The sequence below is a fragment of the Protobothrops mucrosquamatus genome, unplaced genomic scaffold, assembly GCF_001527695.2.
Source record: "Protobothrops mucrosquamatus isolate PMUCROS unplaced genomic scaffold, P.Mucros_1.0 scaffold23, whole genome shotgun sequence".
NCBI lineage: Eukaryota > Metazoa > Chordata > Lepidosauria > Squamata > Viperidae > Protobothrops > Protobothrops mucrosquamatus.
The window spans coordinates 504,417-531,788 of record NW_015386408.1 but is presented as its reverse complement, the minus strand read 5'-3'; the positions used below and the strand labels follow the sequence as shown (position 1 = coordinate 531,788).

At 39.4% G+C, this 27,372-nt stretch overlaps 1 protein-coding gene across 1 annotated transcript; it reads right to left on the bottom strand.

Annotated features, from left to right (window-relative positions):
- Positions 1–756: 756 nt before the first annotated feature.
- ADTRP (androgen dependent TFPI regulating protein) lies at positions 757–19,113 on the bottom strand. The gene is made up of 7 exons (XM_015810821.2): positions 18,943–19,113; positions 15,613–15,747; positions 14,438–14,539; positions 7,135–7,250; positions 3,315–3,466; positions 2,641–2,725; positions 757–766 (listed from the first exon to the last, which is right to left on the bottom strand). The coding sequence occupies exons 1-7, from the start codon at positions 19,111–19,113 to the stop codon at positions 757–759; spliced, it is 771 nt and encodes a 256-aa protein (XP_015666307.2).
- Positions 19,114–27,372: the final 8,259 nt, after the last annotated feature.

Below are 27,372 nucleotides of genomic sequence, written 5' to 3'. Positions count from 1 at the left end.
ACAAGAAGCAACGGGTGGAAACTAAGCAAGGAGAGAAGCAACCTAGAACTAAGGAGAAACTTCCTGACAGTGAGAACAATTAACCAGTGGAACAACCTGCCTCCAGAAGCGGTGAGTGCTCCAACAATGGAAGTTTTTAAGAAGAGACTGGACAGCCATTTGTCCGAAATGGTATAGGGTTTCCTGCTTGAGCAGGGGGTTGGACTAGATGACCTTCAAGGTCCCTTCCAACTTTATTATTATTCTTATTCTTATTCTTATTCTTATTCTTATTATTATTATTATTATTATTATTATTATTATTATTAGCACACTCAGCCTCCTATGAATAAAACAGAGTTTTCTACAGTTAAAAGGCAGTTGAGTGCTTTCACTGTTATAGATCCTGCATAAATAGCAATAGCACTTAGATTTATATACCACCTCACAGTGCTTTATAGCAGTCTCTAAGCAGTTTAGAGTCAGCATATTGCCCCCAATAATCTGGATCCTCATTTTACCAACCTCAGAAGGATGGAAGGCTGAGTCAACCTTGAGCAGGTGAGGATTGAACCCCTGGCAGTCGGCAGAATTAGGCTGCAATACTGCATTCTAACCACTGCGCCACCACAGCAAAATTATTTTGAAATGTTTTATATGGAAATACACTGCACTGCACTGCACTTCAGTTTGATTTTAATTGATTTATCACTGTTTAATTTTTAAAAGTTAGACCTAGTCACAATTTATTTTCTGTAAATTAACTGAAACTGATCCTTACCCGGATCTAAAAGTAAACACATAATATAATAATTAGAAATAAGCTCCAGCTTTCTTATTCATTCTCTAGAATTATGCAAAATACAAGAACTATTCATTAACTTATTTATAAACACATGCATTAATTTTGTTAAGTAAGAGGTTATTTCAAATCTATCTTGTTGATTTATACCATACACACCCATTCTAAATTCAATGGCTTTGAATTCTTGGATAGTTTTATGTGTTTGTTTTTTAAGGAATATACAGATAGTTTCATTCAATAACCACTTGTTCAGCAACCGTTATAATGTATGATGGTGCTCAGTGACTGGTCCTTAAGAGTGCTGGCTGCCACAGCACTTCTGCTGTCATGTGATTGTGATCTGGGTGCTTGGCAACCAGCCAGGATTTCCAGTTGTTGAAATATCACCCCATGATGCAGTTGTGATGTCCAACCTTTCCAGTTGGCTTCCACGCAAGCAAAGTCAGTGGAGGAGCCGGTAGGAAGTCAGAAGTCCTGATCATGTGAGATCATTGTTCTCACTTAACAACCTGGACAATCTTTGGTTAACGACAGCAATATGGCAACTGGTTAGATTGCCATTGCTAAGCAATGCAGTCACATGACATCATTCTTTATGACCTCATCACTTAGCAGTAGAAATTTGGGTCCCAATTACTGTCATTAAGTGAGTACTACCTATATATAAATTCCTAAATTATTGTATTTGTACCTTGGGCTCATCTAAAGAGGTCAAGAGGAAGATCAAATGTTATTCCATTTTATCCTCAAAATAATCCTAATTCATTCTAGCTATTTTTGTGGGCCTCAGCTGCCTTACTAGACTCTCTTATCTATTATTTAACACTGAGCATTTTATAGTCTCAGATTTCATATTACAGAAAGCTAATTATCATAAAAAAATACATGACTGACAGGGTGTTTTGTTCAGTTACAGTCTAGTAATTTATACAAGCGCTTGTTGAATAAAGAATATGGCTATAAATGTATCTAAATAATTTTATAATTGCAGTTGAATGAAAAATTAGAATTTTGCCTCAATTGTTATACACTTGGGTGACAAAATCATGTTAGTCATCTGTGTTATATTTATCTCTCAATGGGTTCTGATCATCCTATATAACAATTTGAATTCTCTAGCCAACGGCAATACTTCCTTCATAGTGGTCCACATGTTTCCTGGATCTCAGTTCATCTATGCTGGCAGAACTTTTTATTCTAAAGAATTCATTTTGGCTTTATACAGAGAGATTTTGTAGCAATTTTCTTAGTTTCATCATCTATCTAGATCAGACATGTCAAACTCACGACGTCACGTGACATCGCACAACGTATTGGGACAGTTTTGCCATTGCAGGCAATGGGATAGGCGCGGCTTTCAGATGACGCGTCCGGCCCATGGGCCGGCAGTTTGATACCCCTGATCTAGATCTTGGAATGACAACCAGTGCTTTTTTTCTAAAAAAAAAAAAAAAGGTGCCGGAACTCACACACGTCATACAACCCGCCTTGCCTACCCTACAAGATTCCCTCCAAAAAAGGTGCCGGAACTCCGTTCTGGGCGTTCTATGAGAAAAAAAGCCCTGGATGACACCATCAGCTTTTCATTTGCTTTTCTTCTTGTAAACATCAAGTACTGGAACTGTGTCACCTGTAGAAAGGCATGAAAAGTTAAACAAAAATGGGGGGGGGGGGGAATGAAAAAAATGAAGATTTAAACACAACACAATTTTGCTATATGCCAAAGAGGAGTCACTACCTTAAGAATCAGCAACTGACAGCTACTGAACAAAATTTGGTAGTGCTGCTGACTTTCAAATGTAATGAAAAAGATAAATTGTGGAAATGGGACTTAGTAAATAGATATATATTCTTACCTCTGCTCACTTCTCAGCATGGCTGCTGAATGGAGAACTAAACACTTGTTTGGTTTAGCATGATATGTGAACCCACCCATTATATCTAGGGAACAATATCAATAAGAATTGCTCAACAAATCCTGGCTTAGTATTATATACAAATAGAGAATTGAGCCTGCAGCAAAAGAAACCATTTGCTAGAAAATGGACTTTTTGTTACCCACAAATAGGCAACACTTGGCTGAGAATTAAACTACTTTTCCCTGTAGTGGGACACAGCAGGAGACTCTAATCTAGATCTCATAACATTCTAGTTTTATGCTGATTAGCCCATTTATTCAGCCTAGCAAGGTCTTATTTTCATTTGCTAGGTAATATACAGTACAGGAATGTTTCCTGTACTGTGAGGAGTATATTTATCATAGCTTGCTATTTTTTAAAGTCTTATTTTCTCATTAAAAATTTGAATTGAGGAATGAATGAACTCTCTCAGGAGAAAGAGAGTCTCTCTCTCTCTCTCTCTCTCTCTCTCTCTCTCTCTCTCTCTCTCTCTCTCTCGTTTGGTGAAGTAAATGAATGTACAAATCAACCTGTATCTGAAAAACGATGACAAATGGACAGCAATCTGGATCAAAACATAATCAAATGTGTACTGATAACTTTGAAGGATTTCTTTGCAAGATTAGACTCACCCCAAATCATGCGGTTGAGAAATCTTCCTAACATGTAGTAAAAGAAAAGGGTGACAAGACCAATCCCTGCAAACACTATGATGCCAAGTGGACTTAAAAACTTGAAGAGAGGATATAACCATTTGCCTGTTTTAGCAAAATAGTAGAGGACCCTAGAAAGGGAATTAATTTTTTTCAGTTAGGATATCTCATTATGAAACAAACATGATCAATTGGGTCAAGTTTAATTATAGTTAGAATATTCTTTCTAATAATGATTATTACATCAGTACATCAACTTTCTAAGCTTGTGCAACTGTCATCCATCCGTCCATCCATCCAGTACAGAATTTATATTCTTACCTTTCAGCCAGAAAGACTTCCAAAAAGGCAATGACCTCACTGAGGATGAGATCAACTCATCCTCAATTCCATGGGATGTGTGATCCTTTTGATACACTAAGCCAAGGTTCTTCAAACCTGGCCCTTTTATGACTTGTGGACTTCAACTCCCAGAATTCCTCAGCCAGCGTGGGGCGGGGCCAATTAATTTTAATTTTAAAGTTAAATTGTTCTTGAAATGAATTAAATAAAATGAACACGTGTACTCCACATTAGGGCAAAGCAATAAGATGCTTCCAGGCATCAAAGTGCTCCTAGAAGCGTCCCTTGATAGAGGCAGTCCTTGAGTTATGACAGGTCATTTAGCGACAGTTCAGAGTTATGACAGACACCCCCCGCCACAAAGTACTTAAGACCCAGCCCTGAAGTTACGTATGTTGCAGCATCCTTGTATTCATTCACCTTTACAACCGACTACAGAGATGCTGCAACAAGCATCCCCACCTATTTCCCCCTGCCAGGTCCCATCCGCCTGTCAACGATCACTCAGTTACCTTTCAAACACTCGGCCCCCATGGTCTTCCCAACCCAAGAAACTCCATTCGCAATTAATGACCCATGCATTCATTTAACAAATGCATTGGGGAGAGCCAGGATGGGGGCTCGTTCGCCTAATATGATTCACTTAACATCCTCCCAACCTTCACCTATAACGGGCAGGCTCCATTATAGTCGTAACTCAAGGACTTCTTGTATACCCGTCCCACTTCGTTTCTCTATGTATTCATTCAGTGAAAAGAGGTTTAAATAGGAAGCTTCATGCTGCAAAGCAAAGCATCAGCTTCTAGCTTAAAATGTATTTACAGGAATGCCTTTGAGTGCCTGTTCTGTCCCCGTCGGACACACACACCCAAACAGCCAGCCGAGGATTAAAGAACTTCTCCACACTCCAATCCACAGATAAGAAAACTTGGCAGCAGCTCCGTAGCTGCCTGCCAAGACTTTTACTCAGAGAACAAAAAACAATACACACAGTTAGAAAATTAAGTCCACAGCAAACTACTTCGCCAGAGATTCAGCTTTGTCCGTCACAGAGTCCAAATGGCCACCACCTCCCTTTTATAGCCTNGTGGATCCAGCCACAACTTATCTTCATCACTATCCGAAACACCTGGCTCCTGGCCAATCTCAGAAACACCTGGCTCCTGGCCAATCTCAGAACCACCTGGCTCCTGGTCAATCTCTTCTCCGTCGGGAGACACCTGAGGCATTGCCAAAGAGGAGGGTCCTGGAGAGGGAGGCCTGGCCATCTCCTCTCCTTCATGTTCAGAGCCTTCTTCCTCCGATAAGAGGGGCTCACAAGACGGAGCCACAACAGTGCCGTAATAGTCCCACTAAGATTACAGATGATATTCTGGTAGACTAGGCCCCCATTCTTATTACTGAGTATTTTGAGAATATCTTGATAGCTGTTTTGTGAGTGATCCCGTTGTGAGCTTCCAGAGCACCTGTACCACAAAAGCTTGCCCCTCCCTTTATTTCACAATTTGCCTTTTTATGCATGTGATCATTTTCTTTTTCTGTTCCATTTCTTTTTATAATTCGGGGGCAGCTTTTGGAAACATTCTGTGGGGCTTTTACTTTCTTTATTTCCATGTTCGTGTCCCTGTCTGGGACTCAGAAATAACAGTGAAAATAGAGCTGTCCTAATATATCTGATACCAAAAGAAAAGGAGCCGATAATGTTAGCACCTAATTTTAGATGTAGAAGCCAACCAGCATCTCAAATCTGGGAATGACCCAACACATCTGAGGAGATGCAAAGCAGGCTGATGGTAAGACACAGCTCTGTCACCTATTACATCATGTTATTCCACTGTCCAGTATCTGCTTCCGGAAGCAACCAGTTCATTTAGTTAACTGTTAAGCTGGCTAAAAGCATCAGTTATCTAAATCAGGGCTTTTCAACCATTGTACCACTTTTAGGATATGGCAATATCCGAGTATCACCAGTCGCCTAGCAAGGTGTCAAAAACTTGATGACCACCCCCACCCCCCGAAAAAGGAAAAAAGTGATGAAGTACAGGTAGTCCTCGACTTACAACACTTCACTTAGTGATTGTTCAAAGTTACAATGGCACTGAAAAAAGTGCCCTCCGAGCCACAGCAGAGCAAGACACCTGCCTGCCCCCCCCCCCGGTGGTGCTTTTCCTCCTGTCCGAGGTTTTCATTGTTGTGAGCATTTCTATTGAGGATTGACAGCGGGGATCGGGTGGGGGGGTGTTTGGTTTTTATTTCCCCCCCCCCCCGTCTGCTGGGTGGTTGCAGCAGGTTTTGGTCACTTCACATGACCCTGGGACACTGTGACCATCATAAATATGAATCAGTTGCCAAGCATCTGAATGTAAATCACAAGACCCTGGAGAGGCTGCAACATTCCACCTGATTGGTGCTTCTTCAGGGTTCAGCAGAAGCACCAGGATCAGTGCTGAGCTCCAGCTGGAGCCTGGTGCTGATCCTGGCGCTTCCACTGAACTTTGACAGTCCCGAAGCACTGATCCTGGTGCTTCCGCTGAGCCCTGACAGCCCTGCAGCTCCAGCCGTCTCTTGCTCAGGCTTGTGCAGTGCTGCCACCGGTTCAGCTCATTCCCCTCCCCCGCTACCACTTTTCTAGGATGGTCGCGTACCACCTGCCATGTGCCAATGTACCACAGGTGGTACCCGTACCACTGGTTGAAAAGCCTTGATCTAAATAACAACTAGCATTGCTAGGCTAGTCTCTTTCTCCTCCTTCTAACCTAGTTTAGAGACTTCCTTCAATACATGTGGGGAAGAAAACCTCTTTAAAATAAATTTCCTTAACTACCATTCTCTGTGTTGGATTACAGATCCTATAATTCAGGGTTCTAAGGAAGCTGTAGTTCAATACATCTGATGGGTACTATGTTCAAGAAAACCCATGTAAACTTTCTATTTGAAGCAGGGTTGTTGGGAATATGTTACCTTCCATAAATTGCAACTGCCATGATTAAGCTATGTTTGCTGTAGATGCTAGGTGCTACAGTATAATTTTGCAACATAAGGAGGAGCAGGAGATGTTTCCCATCTTTGGTTTAAAACAGAAGCTTTGAGGAAAGTTTGAAAGAGCAAAACTTGTACAGGCAGTGATTTGTGCACACTGGTACTATGGAATAGCAATAAGATGACCAGCGTGAACAATCTGAACAAGTTTAGGAGTTGATTGTCCCCTCATGTGACTTAAGTAAGGGCTGTATAATGCAGTTCCAAGGTCCCTCAAGGTCAGATCAGAGTTCAGTCTAGCTGCATTTGAGGATATATATTTTTTTCCTTGCAGGAGGGAGAGAAGGAAGTTGCATCCGTTGCAAATACTCAGGCTGGATATTCAATTAGACGAGGAAAAGAATTGTTTCCTCGCTTTTTGCTAAACATCATGTAAACACAAACCCCTTTATTTCTTTCTATATTTTCAGAAACTTACCAAAGTTGATAGCCCAGTGCAGTCATTCCTAAGATGCTGAGACTTTTACCCACTGATGAATACTGATGAGGGACAGCAACAATTTCTATCAGGGCCAAAGGAAATACCGAAGTGTGCTGGAAAAAAAGACAGTGTTTTAGACAAATTGTATTTGTGATGCAAAAAATTAAAAGTACAATCCGCCTAGTGGCAAGGATTTAGGGAAGTGTGGCTAGCCCGATAGCCAACAGAGATATTCCACAGAATCTGTAGAGGTACCAACAAAAATTAATAATAATAACGTGGAGCTCTTCCATCTTTTCCTCCTTAATGTGGTTTTTTAAATGGAAAACTAAAGGAAGGAAGTTGGGAGAGTTTCAAAGAGAAGTTGTAGTCCTCTGGGTTCTAAGGATAACACTACGAATATGGTAGGGCAATTGTAGAATAAAAATCCTTCTGAAAGAAGAAATGTACCTTTTAAAAACTTTATAATTCTTCTATCCGAAACCTCCAGATGGCAGCAATTGACCAAGCTTACCTTGATTCAGAAGCAAAGTCATGTTGAGCCTGGTTAGTACTTGGATGAGAATTAAATACTCCCAGAAGAAAACAGCAAACCATCGCTGTTTGCCAAGAAATGTGTGTACAAGTGAATCTATGAAGTCACCAAAAGCATCTTTCTAGATTCTACAGTCCCTTTTTTATTTCTGACCTCACTTTAATCAATCAGGTATATGTTTATTATTACTATATATGTATACATAAGGAACATCCGAAAGGGTTGAATGGTATTTATAAAATTAAACAAACAAAAGGTTTCTGGATGGTAAAGCTGAGCTGGGCAAGAATTTTTTTAAAAAAAATCATTTCAGTTTGCCTCATTTTGGTTTTATCCATTCTTAACAGTATAAAGTGAAAGAACAATGCAGTTTACAATGGCAAATTAGTTCACAGTGATTAACGCTGATACAGCCCAAGACCACAATCATTGCATGATTGGCCACTTCTTGCAAAGTTTTCTGTTTGCCAATGGCTTTTAATTAGCTCTCCTCTTTTGCTAGACAATAAGAAAACTGACTGTAGAAATGACATTAGTAATGGACCATATACTGCGGCTCAAAGCTAGTTGAAAGCCCTTTAAATGCATTTTGTTTTCTTCTCTGGAAACTGGTCTCTTTTCATAGCAATTTTTAATATAACTTTAGTCAAATTACACACCATGAGCCATTAAAAGCAATTAACTTCATTTCCATGATAACATATTGTTTAATTTACCATTCATTCAAATAAATGCAAGCTTTGTATTTTGAGCAAATTAAAAACAAACTGTTTAAAAAGCAAATCTTCGTAATTATGCCTCAACTGTCATCAATCTTTGAGGGTTGATAAAAATGGTGTGGTGACTCATTTTTACAGTTTTCATTATCAGTTTTCTTTTTCATTTACTTGTAACAAATAAAAAAACCAAAACGAGAAAATGATTATCATACTGGGATACTCCTCCTGATAATAAAACAGAGAAGGGAAAACCTGATCTAAACAAGGCATCTCGCTGTAAACAAACAAAACCCATGAAGAAATTTACTTCAGTTGCCCACAGACACTTTCTTTCAGGATGAGCTCTGTATTACCTTGCTTTTATTTATTTATCATAACAGAGGTATTATTTACTTATTCATTAAAAAAAGGTTTACTTTATTCAGTACCTGCTGTTCTGAGGTTTTATGAAAGGATAATAACAGATTCAATTTATGTGCAGTGAAATACTTGAGCAGAAGGCTTAACATTTTCTTCAAAGACGGACTGCTTTGTTACTCCTAAGGGAAAGACTTTAAAGTTTGATTTGTTTGCAATGATGGTACAAGGTAGTCAGTGGTGGGATTCAGCCAGTTTGCACCAGTTCGGCAGAACCGGTAGCTAATTTTTTGTTGCCCAGGCCCAGAATGGACTTCCGGAAGTGGCATCCACACAGAGAACCGCTTGTTCCCATGTTTGAATCCCACCACTGAAGGTAGTCCTTGTTTACGACTTCCTCATTTAGCAACTCTTCAGTTATGACCATGTTGAAAAAGTAACTTTACACATTTACAACCTTTGCCGCTTTGTAAAGCAAAAGAAAGCCGAAGTAAGACCATAAGCACCATCGCAATTTCCCACAGTGACTGCTTTGCTTAACAACCAAGTTGCCGGTCCCAATTGTGGACACTAAATAAAGACTATCTGCATCTGCATGCCTGTCATAATGCTGCGGGCTATTTTAGGATGCACATTTGGGATCTTTCTCATTTCCACTTGTACCTAATGTCCTGGCAGTATCTGTCTTATGCCACATCCCTATGAGGTTACCTTCATCTTTTTTTCCAGTCTGTATGCGAGACAGACTTAAGTTATCCTTAACTGTATCAGTGTTAATGTAGTGTTTTCTTCCTTATTCTGACATTAGCTAAGAGCAAGTTTTAAAGGATATAAAATCTGTTAAGCTTTATTACCTTGGAGGAAATAGGTGAACGCAGTGACTGAGAACAGAGGCAATCGAAGGACTGGCAATAAGGATAGCGTAGTCCAAGTGGATTCAGCTTTTTGCCAGTTGAAGGATTCACTTAACAAGCATATTACTAACTTAACAACTGCCACAATTCACTTAACATCTGCAGCAAGAAAGGTCGGAACATGGGGCAAAACTCACCTAACAACTGTCTTGCTTAACAACGGAAATTTTGGGCTTCATATTATGGTTGTAAATCCAAGACTACCTGAGCTCTGTTACTGCTGTCTTTTTAATCTCATAGACAGGCAGTTAACTTGGAATCATAACCTGAACTATCCAATTTAAGCCGTGTCCAATCTTCTACACCAGCAGTATATCAAATTACTGGTATCAAAATTATTACAGTTATTATTAGTGGTTAAAAATAGCATTTTGTTGTATGTTTAATTCTGGGAGGGAAAGCAGTGTTTCTAAGATTTTTCTATCACAGGTTTCCAAACAACTGGGATATCTATGGTGCCTATTACAGAGGAAAGGGGCACGCATCATATTCACCATTTATTGAGCTAGACTGGCTGACTTGTCAATTGGCATTTCTGGAGAAACTGACGATGCTCAACCTTGACTATAATTATTTTCAAGGAGCTACCACAGAATTTTCTGAAACCTCATTTGACAAACTTGGCTTCATGCCACGTTTTTAATTTATTATGTTAGCCTTGCTCAAAACCCAACAGCCAGCCGTGTGACGGAATGGGCTCCCACCAATTTGTCCCACTTACTGCCCACCAAGCAGCTCAAAAGCATACGAACGCCCGTGAATAAATAAGTAGCCAGGGCGTGAAAGGAGCCTCCTCGTGCATCCCCTGGGCAACGGTGTTGTCACCGGGTAATCCTTTCAACCTGGAAGTGCCTTGAATAGGTACTTCCGATACAAACATAGTAGTAGTCATGCTCAATCTGGTACCCTCTACGCCTGAGGCCTCCAACACATTAGCAGATACTGTATATATATTTAATGTGTAGAATCACTGGTTTACAAAAAATACATTATATTATTGCCAACTAGAAAAGGATAATAAAACTGTTGGAAGTCAGCACCCACCCACCCTCCTAGAGAAGGAAATATTTGGGGGAATATTGGAAAAGGCAGAAAATTATATTTCCCCAAACGAATAATGGAGGAAAAAATCTTAAAAGGCTTTTCTGCCCAAGTTTCCCCAGGCAGAAACTGAGCAGGCCAGTTTTTAGATTTGGAGCCACCTATTCATAAGCAAAATGCCTTCAGCCACAGCCCCAGAGAAGGTTTGAGCTGATGGGATTAGAAAAACAAAGACTCCCAAGGACAGCAATATGGCCTTCAGGACATAATAGGATTAATCCACCACCATTAGAATATCAAAAGCTCAGATCAAAATACATGACACAGGAACAACCTCAGATAGGAACAACTCCAAATACAAAATCCTAAAAAGGTATAAAAACCCACCAACTCCCAGCTCCATTTTATCAGCCACCCCAGAAACATGTTGTGTCACTGAAGTTTCTGGCAACTCAATAAACAAGAATCTTCTTTCCAAGCAGCCTCCATTTTGTTTACTCCCAGCTTGGAACTGGACCTGAAGATTTTTCTTTCAACAAAACATTTAAAATACTAACCTACTGTTGCAAAATATCATGAAACATTTTGTTTTCATTTCTGATCACATAAATATTTAGTGCTGATATTTTTAATTCTTTGGGTTATTTTAATTTGGGGAAAAGTTTGTTTCCCTTCTGTTTCTTGGTTCTGTTCTGTTTTATTTTGTTATTTACTAATTGTCTTTAGTAATTTGTCTTTGTTTATCCTTGTTGTAGGTTTATTTGCCGTTATCTTGTATCAAAAGACAATCAAAGGAAGAAAAAGTATTTTTTTTAAAACTAGTCAAACATTTGAGGAGGAAGACTGCACTATGGTAACTAGATACAAAACAGCCACTGCAGATTATGAAAACAAAGATATTCTGAATCTCGCGATATACCCTCTTCTTGGGAAAAAAAATTAAATTATTTGTAAGACGTTTTTGGGAAGGAAGGAGATGGTGGCTTGCTGGTGGAAGCACTGTTGCCACAACCAACACATGTGATAGAAAAATGGAGGAAACAGTGGGAAATGATTGGCACTCATGAATTGATTTGTATTCCTTGTGAAGATGAATAGGGTGGCACTCTCCAGATGTAGCACTCCAGATTCTATCATTCATTCTTACAGGGGAAGCTGATCTGTGGATCGCAGGAATAATACCAATGCAGTAGGTGCTAAAGCAGCGGTTCTCAACCTATGGGTCGTGACCCCATTTGGGGTCGATCGACCATTTCACGGGGGTCGCCAAGCAAGGCTGTCCGCCATTTTTCCCCCCTTTTCCGGCGGGTGCCTTACCTCCCTTGGGCTGGGCCAGCTGGTGGTCGGCCTGCTCCGTCTCTGCCGCTTGCCAGCTACGCCTCGGCCGGCGCAGGGGGCGGAACCACGCATGCGCGGCGCTCCCAGGCAGGGAAAGTCCTTGACTTACGGCCGGTTGGGTAGTCCTCGACTTACGACCGGTTTAGTCCTCGACTTACGACCGGTTTAGTCCTCGACTTACGACCGGTTTAGTCCTCGACTTACGACCGGTTGGGGGTCGCGGCATTAAAAAGGTTGAGAACCACTGTGCTAAAGCCATTTCTTCATTACTCTTTTTGGCAATATTTCTGACTCTGGGTATATGAGCGTATTTTAGGTTTGTTAGTGTATTTTGGTGGAAAAAAATGAATGCAGAAGATAACTTCCCATGAATATCTGCCTTCTTCTTTCATTGGCTTTTGGCAGTGCATTTCTGGGAAGCCTCAAATACTCAATAGTAAAAGAGACAAGTTCTTGAGCAATGTAGCAGTGTTTTGTCCTTTCTGGTGTTTTTTTTCCCAGCTTGCTGTTTAGAATGGGCTTTTAGTACTATTATGCATTTGTTTTTAAAGTATGAAATAAATATATGATAGTCAAAGGAATCCACCCTCTAGCTCCTTTCATAAATTGAATAATTAATATGGAATAATTTGCTTTTTGAGGGATTTCATTCTATTTCTGAAAAAAAAGCCTCCTATGACTTATTCATGAATTCTAAATTCTTCAGATTGCATCTGCTTCCATTTTCCAGTGATGTCAGTGGACGTTTCCTTTCCAATATAAATAACATAAAAAGGCATCCCAATCCCTCCAAAGAAAGCTGGCAATAATTAAATTCTCATCGTCCTCCAAAGAGGGCTGATGCAGTCCACCCTTTGTTTCATTAAAAAGGAATCTTGCCATCCCACTCACTGTTTAGTGCCAACTGCACAACTGGGATGTTCTATTTTCTCAGTTTTTCTTTTGTAATCAAAAAGGTACTGGTAATACTGGTACAATAGCAAGCTGCTTCCAATATCAGAAGACACAAGACTTGGGACCATAGAACCCGCAAAAGGTTCTCAGTGATATTATTTCCACTCTTCAGTATATCCCACCAAACATTTTAACATCACTCTGGCCTCTGTGTAACTAAACCAGCTTAAAGATTATTTTATTATTTCTTATGTTTATACTGTATTCTGACACAGGAAAATAACTTTGTCATCATAATGCCTTTGAGAAAATGATTATCCCCAATAACCAAGTAAGCTTCCAGAATAAGTGATTTAAATCTCATTCTAATATTAGTGCCAGTCTAATACTTCAGCTGCTGAAGTATATTGCCTACTAAAACTGCTAAAGCTACAACAGGCCTAGACCACTCCAATTCAGAAGTCAAAATGTACGTTTTAGTATTCTACCCATTCTCACTGATCATCTTCCTCAGAGCCAATTTTCCAGCTGATGGAAATTGATTTCTATAACATCCCAGTGTTATACATTTTGTGCACATGGTATACATTTGTGCACCCTGGTGTGTTATACAAATTGGAGAGAGGAGGTTATGGCATGTATTGTTGTCATCATCCTGAGTTAAGAATCAATAGCCAGTAGCTATGCCAGAGAAGATTTTAAAAATCCAAGAATGATTCTCTTTGTTGGATGGGCTTTTATGACTAAAGTTCATACAAACCTTTATTAACATTGACCCTACAAGGATTGTTAGTACAACACATACCTATAGCTCCTGTTTTGCTGGAAGCCTTCTTGCCTTTGACCAGCAAAGAATCTGTCTACCTGTTGTTCCTGGTTGGCTTTGTTTAATAGCATACCAATTTAAACATTAAATTTAGAATATCAGAACATAAAACAGTCAGTATCAGCTTTCACAAATGATTACTATATTAATCCTTTAGTATCCTCATTTGTTGTCGCTACAAACCTTAGTTGGCTTATACTATAGATTTTAGTTTGTTTCATTCCTTCCCAAATGTTGCCAAACAACCATTTGTATTCTCAGTCTTTCTGTATTTATATAAATTCAGTTCACAGCAAAACCCGTGAACTGCAATAAAACCTAGAAAAGTTATTTCTGCCACTCATGTCATGAATTCACATTTTTCCATCGATTTAAATTTGGCAAGGAGTGATCTACTAACATTTCCTCCGGAGCTTCAAGGCTTCTGTGGCAATTCACACTCCCACTTTTTGCATGTAATAGTATGAAAAGTTAAAGAGAGAAAATGAACTCTACAAATGAAAAATTGCAAAATCTGGCCATGATTCTGCCAATCTGAAGCTCTTCTGGTTAACTTTTTATAGCAGATTGTGAGCCACTGACTATGGAAATAAATGAACCTAAATCTGAATAATTATCTAGAATAATATGCATATGACTGTTTTTATTATATTCAGCTTTTTTCGCTTTTACTCACCATTCCATGATTTATCCATTCAGGAATAACTGATTCCATAAATTTTGGGAAAACAAGTTCCTTATCATAGAGATATATACTCCAAAATGAAACAATCACAAACTAGAACAAAACAAAGAAGGAAAGTGTTGATTGACTTGAGTTTACAATAAATGTTTACCTACAGTATATAACCTATCTTACAATGTCTGTCTGTCCATTCATCCCTGTGGGCCGGCAGTTTGACACCACTGCCCTACGCCTTTTGACTAGGTGAGCATATCTCTAGACCTAATTTACATTTGTGGCCATCAATGAAGATTCTTTGAGGGATTGGGCCTTTCAATATTTTCTAGTAACAACTAGCAACCTTTTCTCCAGTATCCTTCCTTGTTTTGTTTATCCAGGAATAGCCATATCCCCTCAGTTCTACCTGTTCCACTGCTTTCTTTTATACCTACTATATCTTTGTTTTTATTCACAACCAGGAACTCTAATTCTACATGACCATCACCAAACTTGGCTAGAAGGCATCTGGAATTGGTGGAGAAAATTCTACCGGGTTATGTTTTTTTCAAATGTTGTTTGCATGAACCTTTTCCAACCTTTTTTCTGTCTTCTAAACTCCTCTTGTCTCCTACATGCACTGAAATCCCTGAACTATTTTGGTCCTGCAAATGGAGCAGGTAGCATTTTTGAGAATGGTATTTTGGTATTCTTTGACAACTATCTTAGTACCTAGCAGCCCAAGCCTGACTTCTCAGACATTTTTTCCTATGTCATAACTATTGCCTCTCCCCAATGCTATCAGCGGTTTTTCTAGCCAGCTCACAGTACCTATATCTATCAGCAAAGAAGTCACTATATTTATTTTCTGCTTCTAGTTATCAAATTGTCCACATCAACAAAGCTTCCATTTTAAAATAAATATTTTCAGGATGACAGGATGTGGGTTCATCACTCAAGAATTAGATTCTGTCTACAATAGCATTTCTGTTATCTTCAAAATGATGTACTCCTTCCCATGACCCCTACAGACATTTAGAAAGAATATACTAAACTGGGTATCAGCTATAATTCGCTCCTGCTATAATACTAGGAATTAACTTAAAATCAAATTATTGTTTATCCAAATAATTATCTAATTCATAACACATATAATTAATTTTGCATTGATAAATATTATTGCAACTTACTGTGGAAAATGGAAAAACCAAGCTACTAAAGATCAAGTCTTTAAAGGATATCATGATCGTGGCAATTCTTTGTTTCTTCATTAGTATGAATGCACTGGTCAGCAAGGAGATCCCATAGAAAATAACCTGCAAAACCTAAATTAATTATATCTAATGAGCAGTTGATCATACAAAGGTAAGTTGTATATACTGTATCTCACCAAACTGTATGCTTATGCTTTAGAGAATAGTTTTCAGGCTAAATGTATTTTTCTTGCTGGAAATGTTTTGATGAATTAGTTTGGGTGATAAACTGCCTCATTTAATGAACTTAAATAAGAGAAGGCAACTGAATGTGCAAATATCCAGTCATTACAAGAAGAAAATCACCTAAAAGAAGTAATATGGATTCTACTCTGGGAGGAATTTTAATACAAAAAGGTTATTTTATAATATCTAAGTCCATGTGAAGTTGTGTAGTATTATTCTGATTAGCAATACTGTTTTTCTCCAGAAAATCAGACTGCTTGGATCTGATACATCAGAACAATGCAAACCAGTATTCTGAAAAAAACAAACTGAATCATCAAAGCAGAGCAATTCAATATATAAACAATAAAACAAAGAAACAAAGTGAGTTGCTGCATCAGTCTTGCATTCTACTTCAATGGGATTCAATTAAATCCCCTTTTTTCAATTCAATTGAAGTCTTTATCATTTGAATAGTCCCCATGGAAATGCATCACAAAACATTATACAAGACCAAGCCTATATTTGATAGAATGATGCAACTGCTTGAGATACCAAATAACAGAAGGGAGAAGAGCTAACCTCTCATTGGTTCCTCTTGACCATCCATGTCATTCCCTTCTGCCGGATCTAACTTGCCATAGGATTTATCCTGCATTACAAATTGGTTTATTACTTCTACAGCTTTGAAGTAATATTCAATGACAGTCCAATCATCTTACCCAACCTCATTGGAGGATAGGAGAGTACCATCTTGTTTGTTTGCCTCAAGTATTAAAATGTCTAGGCTAGCTCTTCAATTATATCCCAGATACTGTAGCAAAAGTACCAATTTAACACAAATACATTAAATATACAAATACATTATGCTGGGAAAACAGTCATTATTGTATTTATTTTACTTTCCTTCATAAAACGGGAAGGCAATCTTTTGGAATATTTATTTGGCGTCTTGGAAACATATCAGTGTGACTCTCACAGAAAAGCTGTCATGATGGAAACAGAAAAAGTGGATGGAGTTGGCCATAAAATATCTATCTACCAGAAGGCAAATTGGTCAGATCCCTGCCACCCTATCTAGACAGATAGGGTTAAGAGGCAGCAAATGTGGTGGTGACCACTTTAAATTATCTCATCGAATCACCAGCCCCATCCATATAAGGCTTCTAGTTAGACAGTATTCAGGTCAAACACACAGGCATGGGTCCAGGAACTTCCAGGCCAAAGAGGTTATTGTGCCTAGGATTCCCTTAATCCTCAGCATTTTGGTGTAGGTACACACATGGACATTTGTATGCATCAATGAACAATTTGGAAGTTATACATGTTTGGAGCAATGCACTGTGTTTCTTTGCTGCAGCCACCTGAATAAATTTGATATTATGGCTTTACATATACAGAAACATAAACAAGAGAAATGATCTATAACAAATACAATACAATATCTAACTATGGTTCATCTTTTTTCCCTTGTTAAAATCAAACATTGTTGACTGATGATGTATGAAATCTTCAACATGCAATATGCTGCAGCAGGATCATTCTTTTTTTAAAAAAACGATTTTATTCAATGTTTTAAAAAGTTAAAAGAAGTTAATACAGACTAATAAAAGCAAAGAAAAAAGAGAAAGAAATGAAAGAGAAAGCTAAAAGTACAAGAAGGGGGAAAAGGGGGAAAGAAAAACATAAAATAAAGAAGTTACAAAGACGTGGCTTCCAATCTTCTTTACAGCAATTAGCATTATAAATTTATCTTTTTCTCTAAAGTTACAACATGTCTCTTTTCTTTCTATAATCTATTCTATCTAATCATCTAAACCATAAATCATAAGTTCATTATCTGTTTTATGCAAAAACTCCATAAGGGGTTTCAATCAGCAATAACATAAATATTGTCTTTTCTCAAATCAAAGAAGTCAATTTAACCATCTTGGCAAGTTCCATCATCTTTAGCATCATTGCTTCATTTTAAGTATATTATAAGAGGATCGATCATTCTTGAGAAATCACAAACTAAGAAGACTTTGTTATGAGTGAAGCTGTTTAATTTATATACCACCTATCTCATTGTTGCAACTCCAGGATGGTTTACTTATTTACCCATCTGAAATTTCAACTGATTTCAAAAGAACTGTGCTACCTACCCTCCATTATTGAATTTTCCTATTTAGTTCAGCTACTGCTGATAGATTTCATTGTGGTGGAAGGTTAAAAACCTGGCTACCTTCCTATAGCTTATTGCACTTACTTACTTTTCAAAAATATGAATATTGAATTGTTCCAGATGGTTATCTTAGGTGTCCCTGAAACAAGTAGACCATCATTTGATGAACTTTAATCCAGAGTTTTCATCAGTGTCTAGAACTAGTTACACAATACTTTCTTTTCATTGAATGCATATTAAGGTATGGTGAATCTGAACTTAATAATTGCTTATTTTTAAACATCTGAATTTAATTTCTTATATGTTTCTTTCCTTAGAAATGTAAAGATGCATTATAAAGATCTGGGAAAAGGCAAGGACATTTTTGTGGAAAGTTTTCTGGACAGCTGAACCTCCCATAAAACAGTCATTTGGATACAGCCATTTCTTCCTATTTTACACTTCTGGATTTCTATAGGACCCCTACAAATTGCCTGCATATGTCCTGCCCCCCCCCCCAAACACTCCCAAGCAGACTATATTGATACAGGTGTATAAACTCATATAAGTGCGAACTACATTTTAAAATTTTAATTCTTGTTATTATTTGCTGGCAGGGCATTGATTTTGCAATCAACTCCCCCCAAAATGGTTGCGTTTGTTTTTAAGTAGCTTGGGGTTGAAAAACGTGAGCTGGTGGAGGAGAGTTGATCTCTGACGTCTCCCGATCCGTCTTGCATTCAGTGATTTCTTTATATTACAAGCTTACGCAGCCATTTTTGTCACACTTTTTACCCACCGAACACCTGGCTTGCCTTTAGCTTGCCAGCAACGCCTTGCTGCCGGCTCCCGCAGATTCCCGCCACGCTGGGCTTATTTGCAGCCGGAAATACAAACTCACGCTTCTAAGCTCAAGAGGCCGGCCGTCAGCTGGGTGAGATACGCACTAGCATACTTACCACAATGAGAAAACTCAGGTATCTCCACTGACCGCCAAAGAACTGGCAGAAGCGACCTGTGGACGCGATGGGCTTTTCCAGTTTGGCCACGTAGGGGGAGACGGCGTAGAAAAGAATCACATACCAGGCGAAAACAACGCTGTAGTAGACGGGGCGGGCAGAGGGGGACATGGTGCGGCTGGGAAAGAGTCCGGTGAGCAATTCTTTCCCCTTCTCACGTCTCAGCAATCCCGCACCGCACAACCTCTCTCGCCGCAAGAGCGCCCTGGCTTTGTACAGACGGTGCCGGCTAACACTTGTGACAGCCCCGGCCAGTCAACTTGGTTTTCCTTTTTTTTTTTTTATTTTTTTCCTGCCCGTGGTTTTGGTTCCACGATTCGGTTCTTCAGACAAATATCTATACACCACCAGGTCGTTGCAGATTAGCTGCCTGTTGGGCCTTGCTTTCATCTTTTATACAAAGAGTGGGGTGATTGCATAACTCGATACATGCACAAAGTAGTTATGGAAGCCAGGAGAGAAGCCAGTTTCATCAAAAAGAGAGAAGGAAAACCAGTTTATCAAAGAGATGTGCTAAACTTTGCCCCGTAATTGTTTGGAACATCTCCATTGCATCATCTTCAGATAGAAAGATAAAATAAAGTCCATACTGTTTCTCTCCTCTTCCTCCTCCTCCTCTCCATGGTAAAGGTAACGAAGAAGAACCACAGTATTACACCCTACCTATTGCACTTGGTTGTTGTTTTTTAACTTTAATACATTTTGCAAGATTTGATGCTTTGATCTGCGCCGATGTGCATGTTCCTGTGGTTAAAGCCTACCCAATATACACATTAAAAGTATATTGTGATAGAGATGGTGTGGAGCAATCATGAGAAATCAATGGCTTTTGTTTACAAGGCTAATATTATATTACAACATTTTCAAATGTGCTGAGCAGATGCAACTAACAAAGGATAAAGGGGCAAAGACTATAGATCAGGGCTTTTCAACCTTTTCACCCATTGTACCACTTTTAGGATATGGCAACATCTGAGTATCACCAGTCGCCCCCACCCCCCAAAAAAGGAAAAAAGTGATAAAGTACAGGTAGTCCTCGACTTACAACATTTCGCTTAGTGACTGTTCAAAGTTACAATGGCACTGAAAAGTGTCCCCACACCACAGCCGAGCAAGATACCTGCCTGCCCACTCGGCGGCGCTCCTTCTCCTGTCCGAGGTTTTCATTGTTGTGAGCATTTCTGTTGAGGATTGGCAGCGGGGGTGGGATGGGGGGTGTTTGGTTTTTATCCCCCCCCCCCCGTCTGCTGGGTGGTTGCAGCAGGTTTTGGTCATTTCACATGACCCTGGGACACTGTGACCATCATAAATATGAATCAGTTGCCAAGCATCTGAATGTAAATCACAAGACCCTGGAGATGCTGCAACATTCCAGCTGATCGGCACTTCTTCTGGGCTCAGCAGAAGCACCAGGATCAGTGCTGCTTTCCAGCTGATTGATGCTTCTTCAGGGCTCAGCTGAAGCACCAGGATCAGCGCTGAGCTCCAGCTGGAGCCTGGCGCTGATCCTGGCACTTCCGCTGAGCCCTGACAGCCCCGAAGAAGCGCCGATCAGCTGGAAAGCTGCACTGATCCTGGCACTTCTGCTGAGCCCTGACAGCCCTGCAGCTCCAGCCATCTCTCGCTCAGGCTTGTGCGGTGCTGCCACTGGTTCAGCTCATTCCCCTCCCCTGCTACCACTTTTCTAGGATGGACGTGTACCACCTGCCAGGTGCCAATGTACCACAGGTGGTATCCGTACCACTGGTTGAAAAGCCCTGCTATAGATAATAGAGCCTACTGCTCCCAGTAGTGAAGTTCTGGCTTCCATGCATGTTTGTTTTTTGCTTTTTTAAAAAAAATTAGTTTTTCTCTGCATGATTTACTAACAGAATTGAATAAAAATGCTCATTTACTGGTAGAAAATGGATGCAGTTTTAGAAAAAAAGACAGGAAATTGGACAAATAAATTCTGCATTCTATAATATATTCTCATTTCTCTCTTAATATATAACTTTTGGCTTTTGTTTTGACTTTTTTTGGGTGTGGGGGGGTGTTGGAATACTGTAATGTGCCCTACAGTACATGGTGCTGCTCTTGAAAAGTATCTGGAAATTTCAGTTAGTTCAAAATGCAACAGCCTGCATCGTTCTGGGCAAATTGAGATTTGTGCATATGTCACCTCTTTTGTGGGAGCTGCATTGGTTAACCGTTTTGCTTCCAGGTGGAAGTCAAGGTGCTCGTTATCACCTTTAAAGCCTTCATTGCTTGGGGCCAGATTATTTGAAGGATCATCTCTTCCCATTTACATCTACCCAGCCCATCAGTGAGGGAAGGTCCCGTCTTTTAGGGAAGTAAATCTAATGGGCCTTCTTTGTGGTGGCACCCTCCCTTTGGAATACCATTCTCCCAGAGATAAGATTGGCCCTCACACCTTGATACTTTTCTGGAAGGCCCTGAAGATGTGGTTCATCCATGCATCTAGAGACCCCAAGTTAATATATGTAGACCTGACCAAATGGCTTGTGTGATTGTGTATTTACCGCTGCAAGGGAGGAGGTGGGGGGTTTATGGGTTCTTACATTGTAAAATTTTAATGTTGTAAGATGTCCAGAGTCACTGTGTGTGAGTTGGGCAACCATATAAATTTATTTAGTAAATACATCAAAGTATTCATGTATATTACAAATGCCATGTATATTACAAATTATAAATATTTAATATTTTAAATATTAAATATTATTCAATAACCTCATGGTACAATCTGTTTAACATGTTCTTCAATTTTCGTATAATACCGTAATATTTCCCTCAGTTTGTTCTTGAGCACAATTCTGTTCTAGCAGAATCTATTGTTGCCTGGATATTTGATCATTTTTAAGCTACATACATTCAGATCCATTTGTACAAGGGAATACATATTTTGATTTTATATTAGGAAAGAATGAGATTTTAAAAACTAGAGTTCACCAAGAACTAATACAATTTTCATTATTTTTTTCAAAGCTTTGTTGCAATGCTAAGAGTTACCATTCTCTTAGCAATCTTTGCCCTTGTGACCAATAGCAGCATAATTTACCACACATATTAGCAGATATTAATATTTACCTCCATGCAATTGATAATTGATAAATTAACTGCTAAATGTAGTCACAGGAAGTCTATTTTTTTTTCAGATCATTGGGCAATGCCTGCCATTTGATGGCCATGTCATTGCTCAGGGGTCTTGAAACTTGGCCCTTTTATGACTTGTAGATTTCAACTCCCAGAATTCCTCAGCCAGGCATGCTGGCTGAGGAATTCTGGAAATTGAAGTCCACAAGTCATAAAAGGGCCAAGTTTGAAGACCCCTGTCATTGCTGATAATTATGGGACTTTGAAACTTGGAACAAAAGTCCATTTTCTCTTGCATTTTCCTCTTTTCTGCCTAGCACCACATCACGGATTCCAAGATATCTAATTAATTTACTTCAGATTCCTTCCAAAACCCCAAGCTATCTTTATAGATTTTTATTCACTGAATTAATCATCAAAGGATAATGCCTTTTAAGGCCACCAAATCAATAACACTGTATCTTTAATCCTTCAGTATTTCTCCCATGGTTTTTTCTGATTAAAACAACCTGTCTCTTCATTTATTCAAACACTTTTCAAACATCTTACTTGCTGTTCTTAATAAACAATAACCCAACAGTAACTTCCTCACTACTTGTCTAATAAGCCTTTAAAAGAAAAAGGCACAAACCTCAGCAGAAATCAACAATATTTCAGCTCAATCCATTTGTTTGGTTTATAAGTACAGAAGGTATAAATTTGATTTGCCCATGCACAAATAAAGGCACAATTTGAAAAAGATGTGAAACATGTAAGAGGGAGTAGGAATGAATCGGAAATAGAATTATGTAAATATGACAAACATGTAATCACAAGAATTTACAAATTGCTGTTAAAATAAGATGCAGAATAAGTTACAGTATGTAGTGTCAGATGGATGCTAAATTTTAGGGCCAACATCGGCATGAATATTTCCATCCAAGCAACTCTGGACAAACTGAGGCCCACCTTTACATGGAATTGCCTGAAATATATCTATCATTTTATCCCGATATCTACAACATAGGGATGCATTTAAGTTGCAGATGAAGATGATACAATGAATAAACACTGAGTTTGTGGTACATGTCCCTGCAATCCCTCTCTGTTCTGACCCAAGTTCTCCTGGCTTGGGCAGGTACTAATATAGTCCATTTACTGCACAGCTTTGCAGCGAAAAATGCCACACACACACCCTGGTGCCAATAAAGCTCCACCCCACTTTCCCTGACAGATGTCACCCACACACAATACTACCTGATCCCACAAACTAGGCCCAAGGCTGACCCCCAAGGCAAGGAGATAGCCCGCACTCCATAAACACTCCACAAGGCAAGGTCCAAAGTTAAAAAACCACAAAACAAAGCCTGGGTTCCACAAGCCAGGGTCCACAAAGCAAGATCCGAGGTTCAGAGTCCTCAAAGCAGAAACAATTGTAGAAAGAAAAGTCTTCATCCTGGTTCATCCAAGCTGGGGATAAATAAACAACATGACGACTGCTTTAGAAAGAAGGTTGCAGTTTATTGAAGAGCCAGACGGAAAGATGGTTCTGGCAGGAAAGAGGAGAGAAAAAGGACTGCGCACAAGTGGGTAGTAGGTTTTTATACTCCTCTCGAGCCTTTTGTTTGAAGTAGTTTCCTGTTCCTGTTTCAGGCTTTGTATTTCCTATGTCACGTATTCTGACCTGAGTCTGTGTGTGCCTTTCTGGTATTCTTGGTGGTGGTAGGTTAATTCTATTATATATCCTGCTTCCCTGGTGCTGGGGCTAATGACTCTTAGAGTTTGGATGGGGTATGCAGAGTTTAGGTGTCTTTGTCTTCTCTTAGCTTCTAGCTCCAACTTTCCTGATGGTTTACATCTGCATTTGTATAGAGCTGGCTTCTCTTTGGGACAGAGACTTGGGGTCAGGGTTGGTTTCTGCTTTTAAAATCCTTTTGAGGAAATATATTTTTCTGCCCTTTTAATATTTCCTTCCCTGGGGGGCTGACTTCTCACACATGATCCAGAATCCATGAAATGGTTCACAAAAGCCAGGGAAGTGCGGCCAAAGCAAACATTCCCCGCAAATGCACCTTCCTCCTGCATCCAACTAAATCACAGGTGTTCCTTGTGAGAAGGGGTGGGCTGTGCCTACAGATTGGATGGAGGAGGTAGCTGTTCCTCTGGTGATCTGTTGCCTTTCCTCACTGCTGGCCTTCAGCAACTGATCCTCTCGTACTTTTCTTAAGGCAGGTAGTTTTCAGTCTGGTTGACTGCTTCCCCTAATGCTGGACGGCCCCGGGACTGCGCCATCCTGAGGCCCGGGCCTCAGGGCCAGAGAGGAAACCCCTAATGGATGGTCTCTATTCCAGCTCCTCCTCCTCCTCCTCCTCCTCCTCCTCCTCCTTCAGACAGGCTTCCAATGGGGTCATCACACTCTCATGTCTTCTTGGAGGATGTGGCTGAATCTTACATTCAGTTTTTATAGAGGTTTTTTTTTTAAACTCATTTCCAGAAAATGGGAACTGATACCAAATCAGTCAAACAATCCAGTGGAATATTCCTGACATTTGATATGTTTGGAACCACCAAATGGAAAAAAAGTGAAGATATGAACCACAGGCAAGACAACAAAAGCTTTTTTTAAGTTGCCAACATTTGTAACCGTCCTTCTGTGTTTCTATGTGAATATTTGATCAGATTATATCCTTCCTAGGGAGATGCTCTTAAAAAGAGCCTAGACACAAATCACCAGGACAGTAACAACAAGTTGCCCTAAAAAGTGTTATCTACCTATCCATCAAATAATTATCTGAACTGTATAATGGGATGCAGGGAGAATCAGAGGAACGGCTACTATGTCGAGATCGCCAAAATTGCTGAACAAGACATTTGCCTTACGTGCAGTGGCTTGCTGGTATAGTAATTTCCCCCCACATCACATAAAGCCTCCATCACACACCCCTTTCCTGCCCCCAAATTCTATACAGTCTGGAGTATCAAAGAGGATTGCTTGGCCTTTGTGACTGGCAGCTTGGTTAGCCTCAAGGCTTTACCATTGCTTGGTTCAGCCTTGCATTTATTTCATTATTACATCTTTAAAGAAGCTGTGAAATGAATGTAATTTTTGGTCACCTGTGATTAGCTGAACTGCTCATGCGATATGTTCTCGAACAAAGCAGCCTTTTCCTGCCTGACATGGTAGAAACATGGAGGGAAATTTAGGGGGGGGGGGAAAAGAAGGGATATATTTTGCCATGATTCAGTGTTTTTTGCAATGGTCACTGAGATTTTACCATATATGAATGTTATTCTCTGAGGTCATTAAGTTCCAACAATTCCTTCCAGAAATACTGTAATGATAATCTCAGTAATGGCCTGTTTTATAAGGGGAGGGCTATTTTTTAAGCAATTATTTTTCGCACCCACCCAAATCCCTACATGTCAAGAGAAAAAGATTGACATCAGTCCCCCCCCCCCAGCTCTTTGCATTTACAAGGACAAAGCTGTGTGGTACATTGATTTTGATTTGGTACATTGTTTTTAGAGAGATGTGGGGTTTCTTTTTCAAAATTTGCCAACATGCAGCAAACTTCACGGGTCAGCTCTCGGAGTATTAAAATATATTTTGGTCCTCACCAAAAACAGTGCTTGCAGAAGAGAGAAAGACAGCAGTTTTCTGACTTGCAGACTAATCTGGACACACTGTGCAGCTTTTGGTGCAAAAGAGGAAAATGTACTGTATTTGGTCCTTCTTTACCTTTGGGAGTAAGAATAACAAAGCGAATGATGCTGATGATGTCATCATGGAATTATAATGAAGAAGCAATAGTAAAAAGAGAAAGTTTAAAAGTCAATACTTGATAATACGGCTGTGAATTATGTGTGAAGAACTCCTAAAGCCAAAGGATTACAATATATCATTTTCTGACAGATAACGTATGTAGGTGGGATATTGGTTTTCTTGCATGTTCTTTTCTCTTTCTCTATTGGTTCGAAATCTTCTCTTACACCATGCTAGCCTCTCCCATCTCATGTACAAATTTCCTAAACCATGCTCCACTGGATCTTTTCTGTCTCTACTATTATAAGGGTCAAACGAATCACAAATGTTGAGAGATTCTGAGTACTGGATCTGATCCTGTGAAAAAGCAGATTTTGGAAGTTATATGGATTTTTTTTTTTACTTTAGGCTAAGGAAAATTGTTTTTGAGGAAATTGTTTTGCTCTTATTTACGTGTACAATAAAAAATAATTTGATGAATTGAAATGGAGCATAGAAGGTTCAAGCCACTATTCCCTACACAATAATCCCAATTTGGGTTGGGAAGAAGGGAGTTAGCGGCATTTTGTAAAGGAAGATTGGGAATATATTCTATTCATCAAAACACAATCACAGAGAAGTAGCTTCTTTTAAAGAAGGAACAGGAATTAACCCAACTATGCTTTTCCCCATCAGCCAATGAAATAAGCAGGCGGCAGAATGGCTGAAAATGAAATTCAGATTTCTGGATTCCATATGCTTTAGAATGTAAACCAGATGGGGAGATACTATTTTGTTCTCTAGTAACCAAAATTCAGCAACATGGTTTTGGATGACTGAGGCTTTCTCCTTTATTCAATTAATTAAAAGATAGCCCACAAATGTTATATTCTAGGATGCATGTAAAGCCGACTACTTCCCTTCTTTCATTAGGTAATAACCTCCGTGGTTGCAATTTTTCTGATAGAACATATTCCCCATCATTGTTTTCTATTGCTGAACTATTTGGCAACATCATCCACAAGGGGGCACCGAGCAAGCTAGACTCACCTCTTCTATGGGTACAGGTGACATCCAAGCATGTATAAAAAGAATAGGATCTGCATTGTGATGCCAGGTTTATCATCTTGTCAGTTTAACTCTTCCCTTCCAACAGCTAGGTTATTCTGTACAATCAGAATTAAGATTTATAAATTCACCACATCTGGAGACACCAGAAAGAAGCAGCGTATCCTAAGATGCAATGAATAAAGTCAGAGTAGTATTTACATATGCAGCAAAGTAGGTCTCTCATCATAACCCAGATATTTTAAATTAGATCTTGTCCTCTGTTCCTTAGAAACGGCAGTAAGTAATGTTGCAAAGCTTCAGCAAGGCTGCCCAAGGCTTAATGCCTTTACATCGATTGCACTTGTTATCAGTCTAGGATCAACACCATGCCCCAGTTTTCTCCCAGCGTTGGACCTCTGTTGCAGTTCTGATTAACTTCCAGCATAGCTTCATTTCGGCTTAGGAGGAAATGCTGAAAGAATCACTTTGCAGCATTAAAACTGGAG

Coding starts and splice junctions, on each gene's coding strand:
- ADTRP (XM_015810821.2), bottom strand. CDS start 19,113: ATGTCCCCCTCTGCCCGCCCCGTCTACTACAGCGTTGTTTTCGCCTGG. Junction 14,540..15,612: donor TGGTTTTTCCATTTTCCACA/GTAAGTTGCAAT, acceptor GTTTTGTTCTAG/TTTGTGATTGTTTCATTTTG. Junction 7,251..14,437: donor AATGGATAAATCATGGAATG/GTGAGTAAAAGC, acceptor CTTTTTTTCCAG/CACACTTCGGTATTTCCTTT.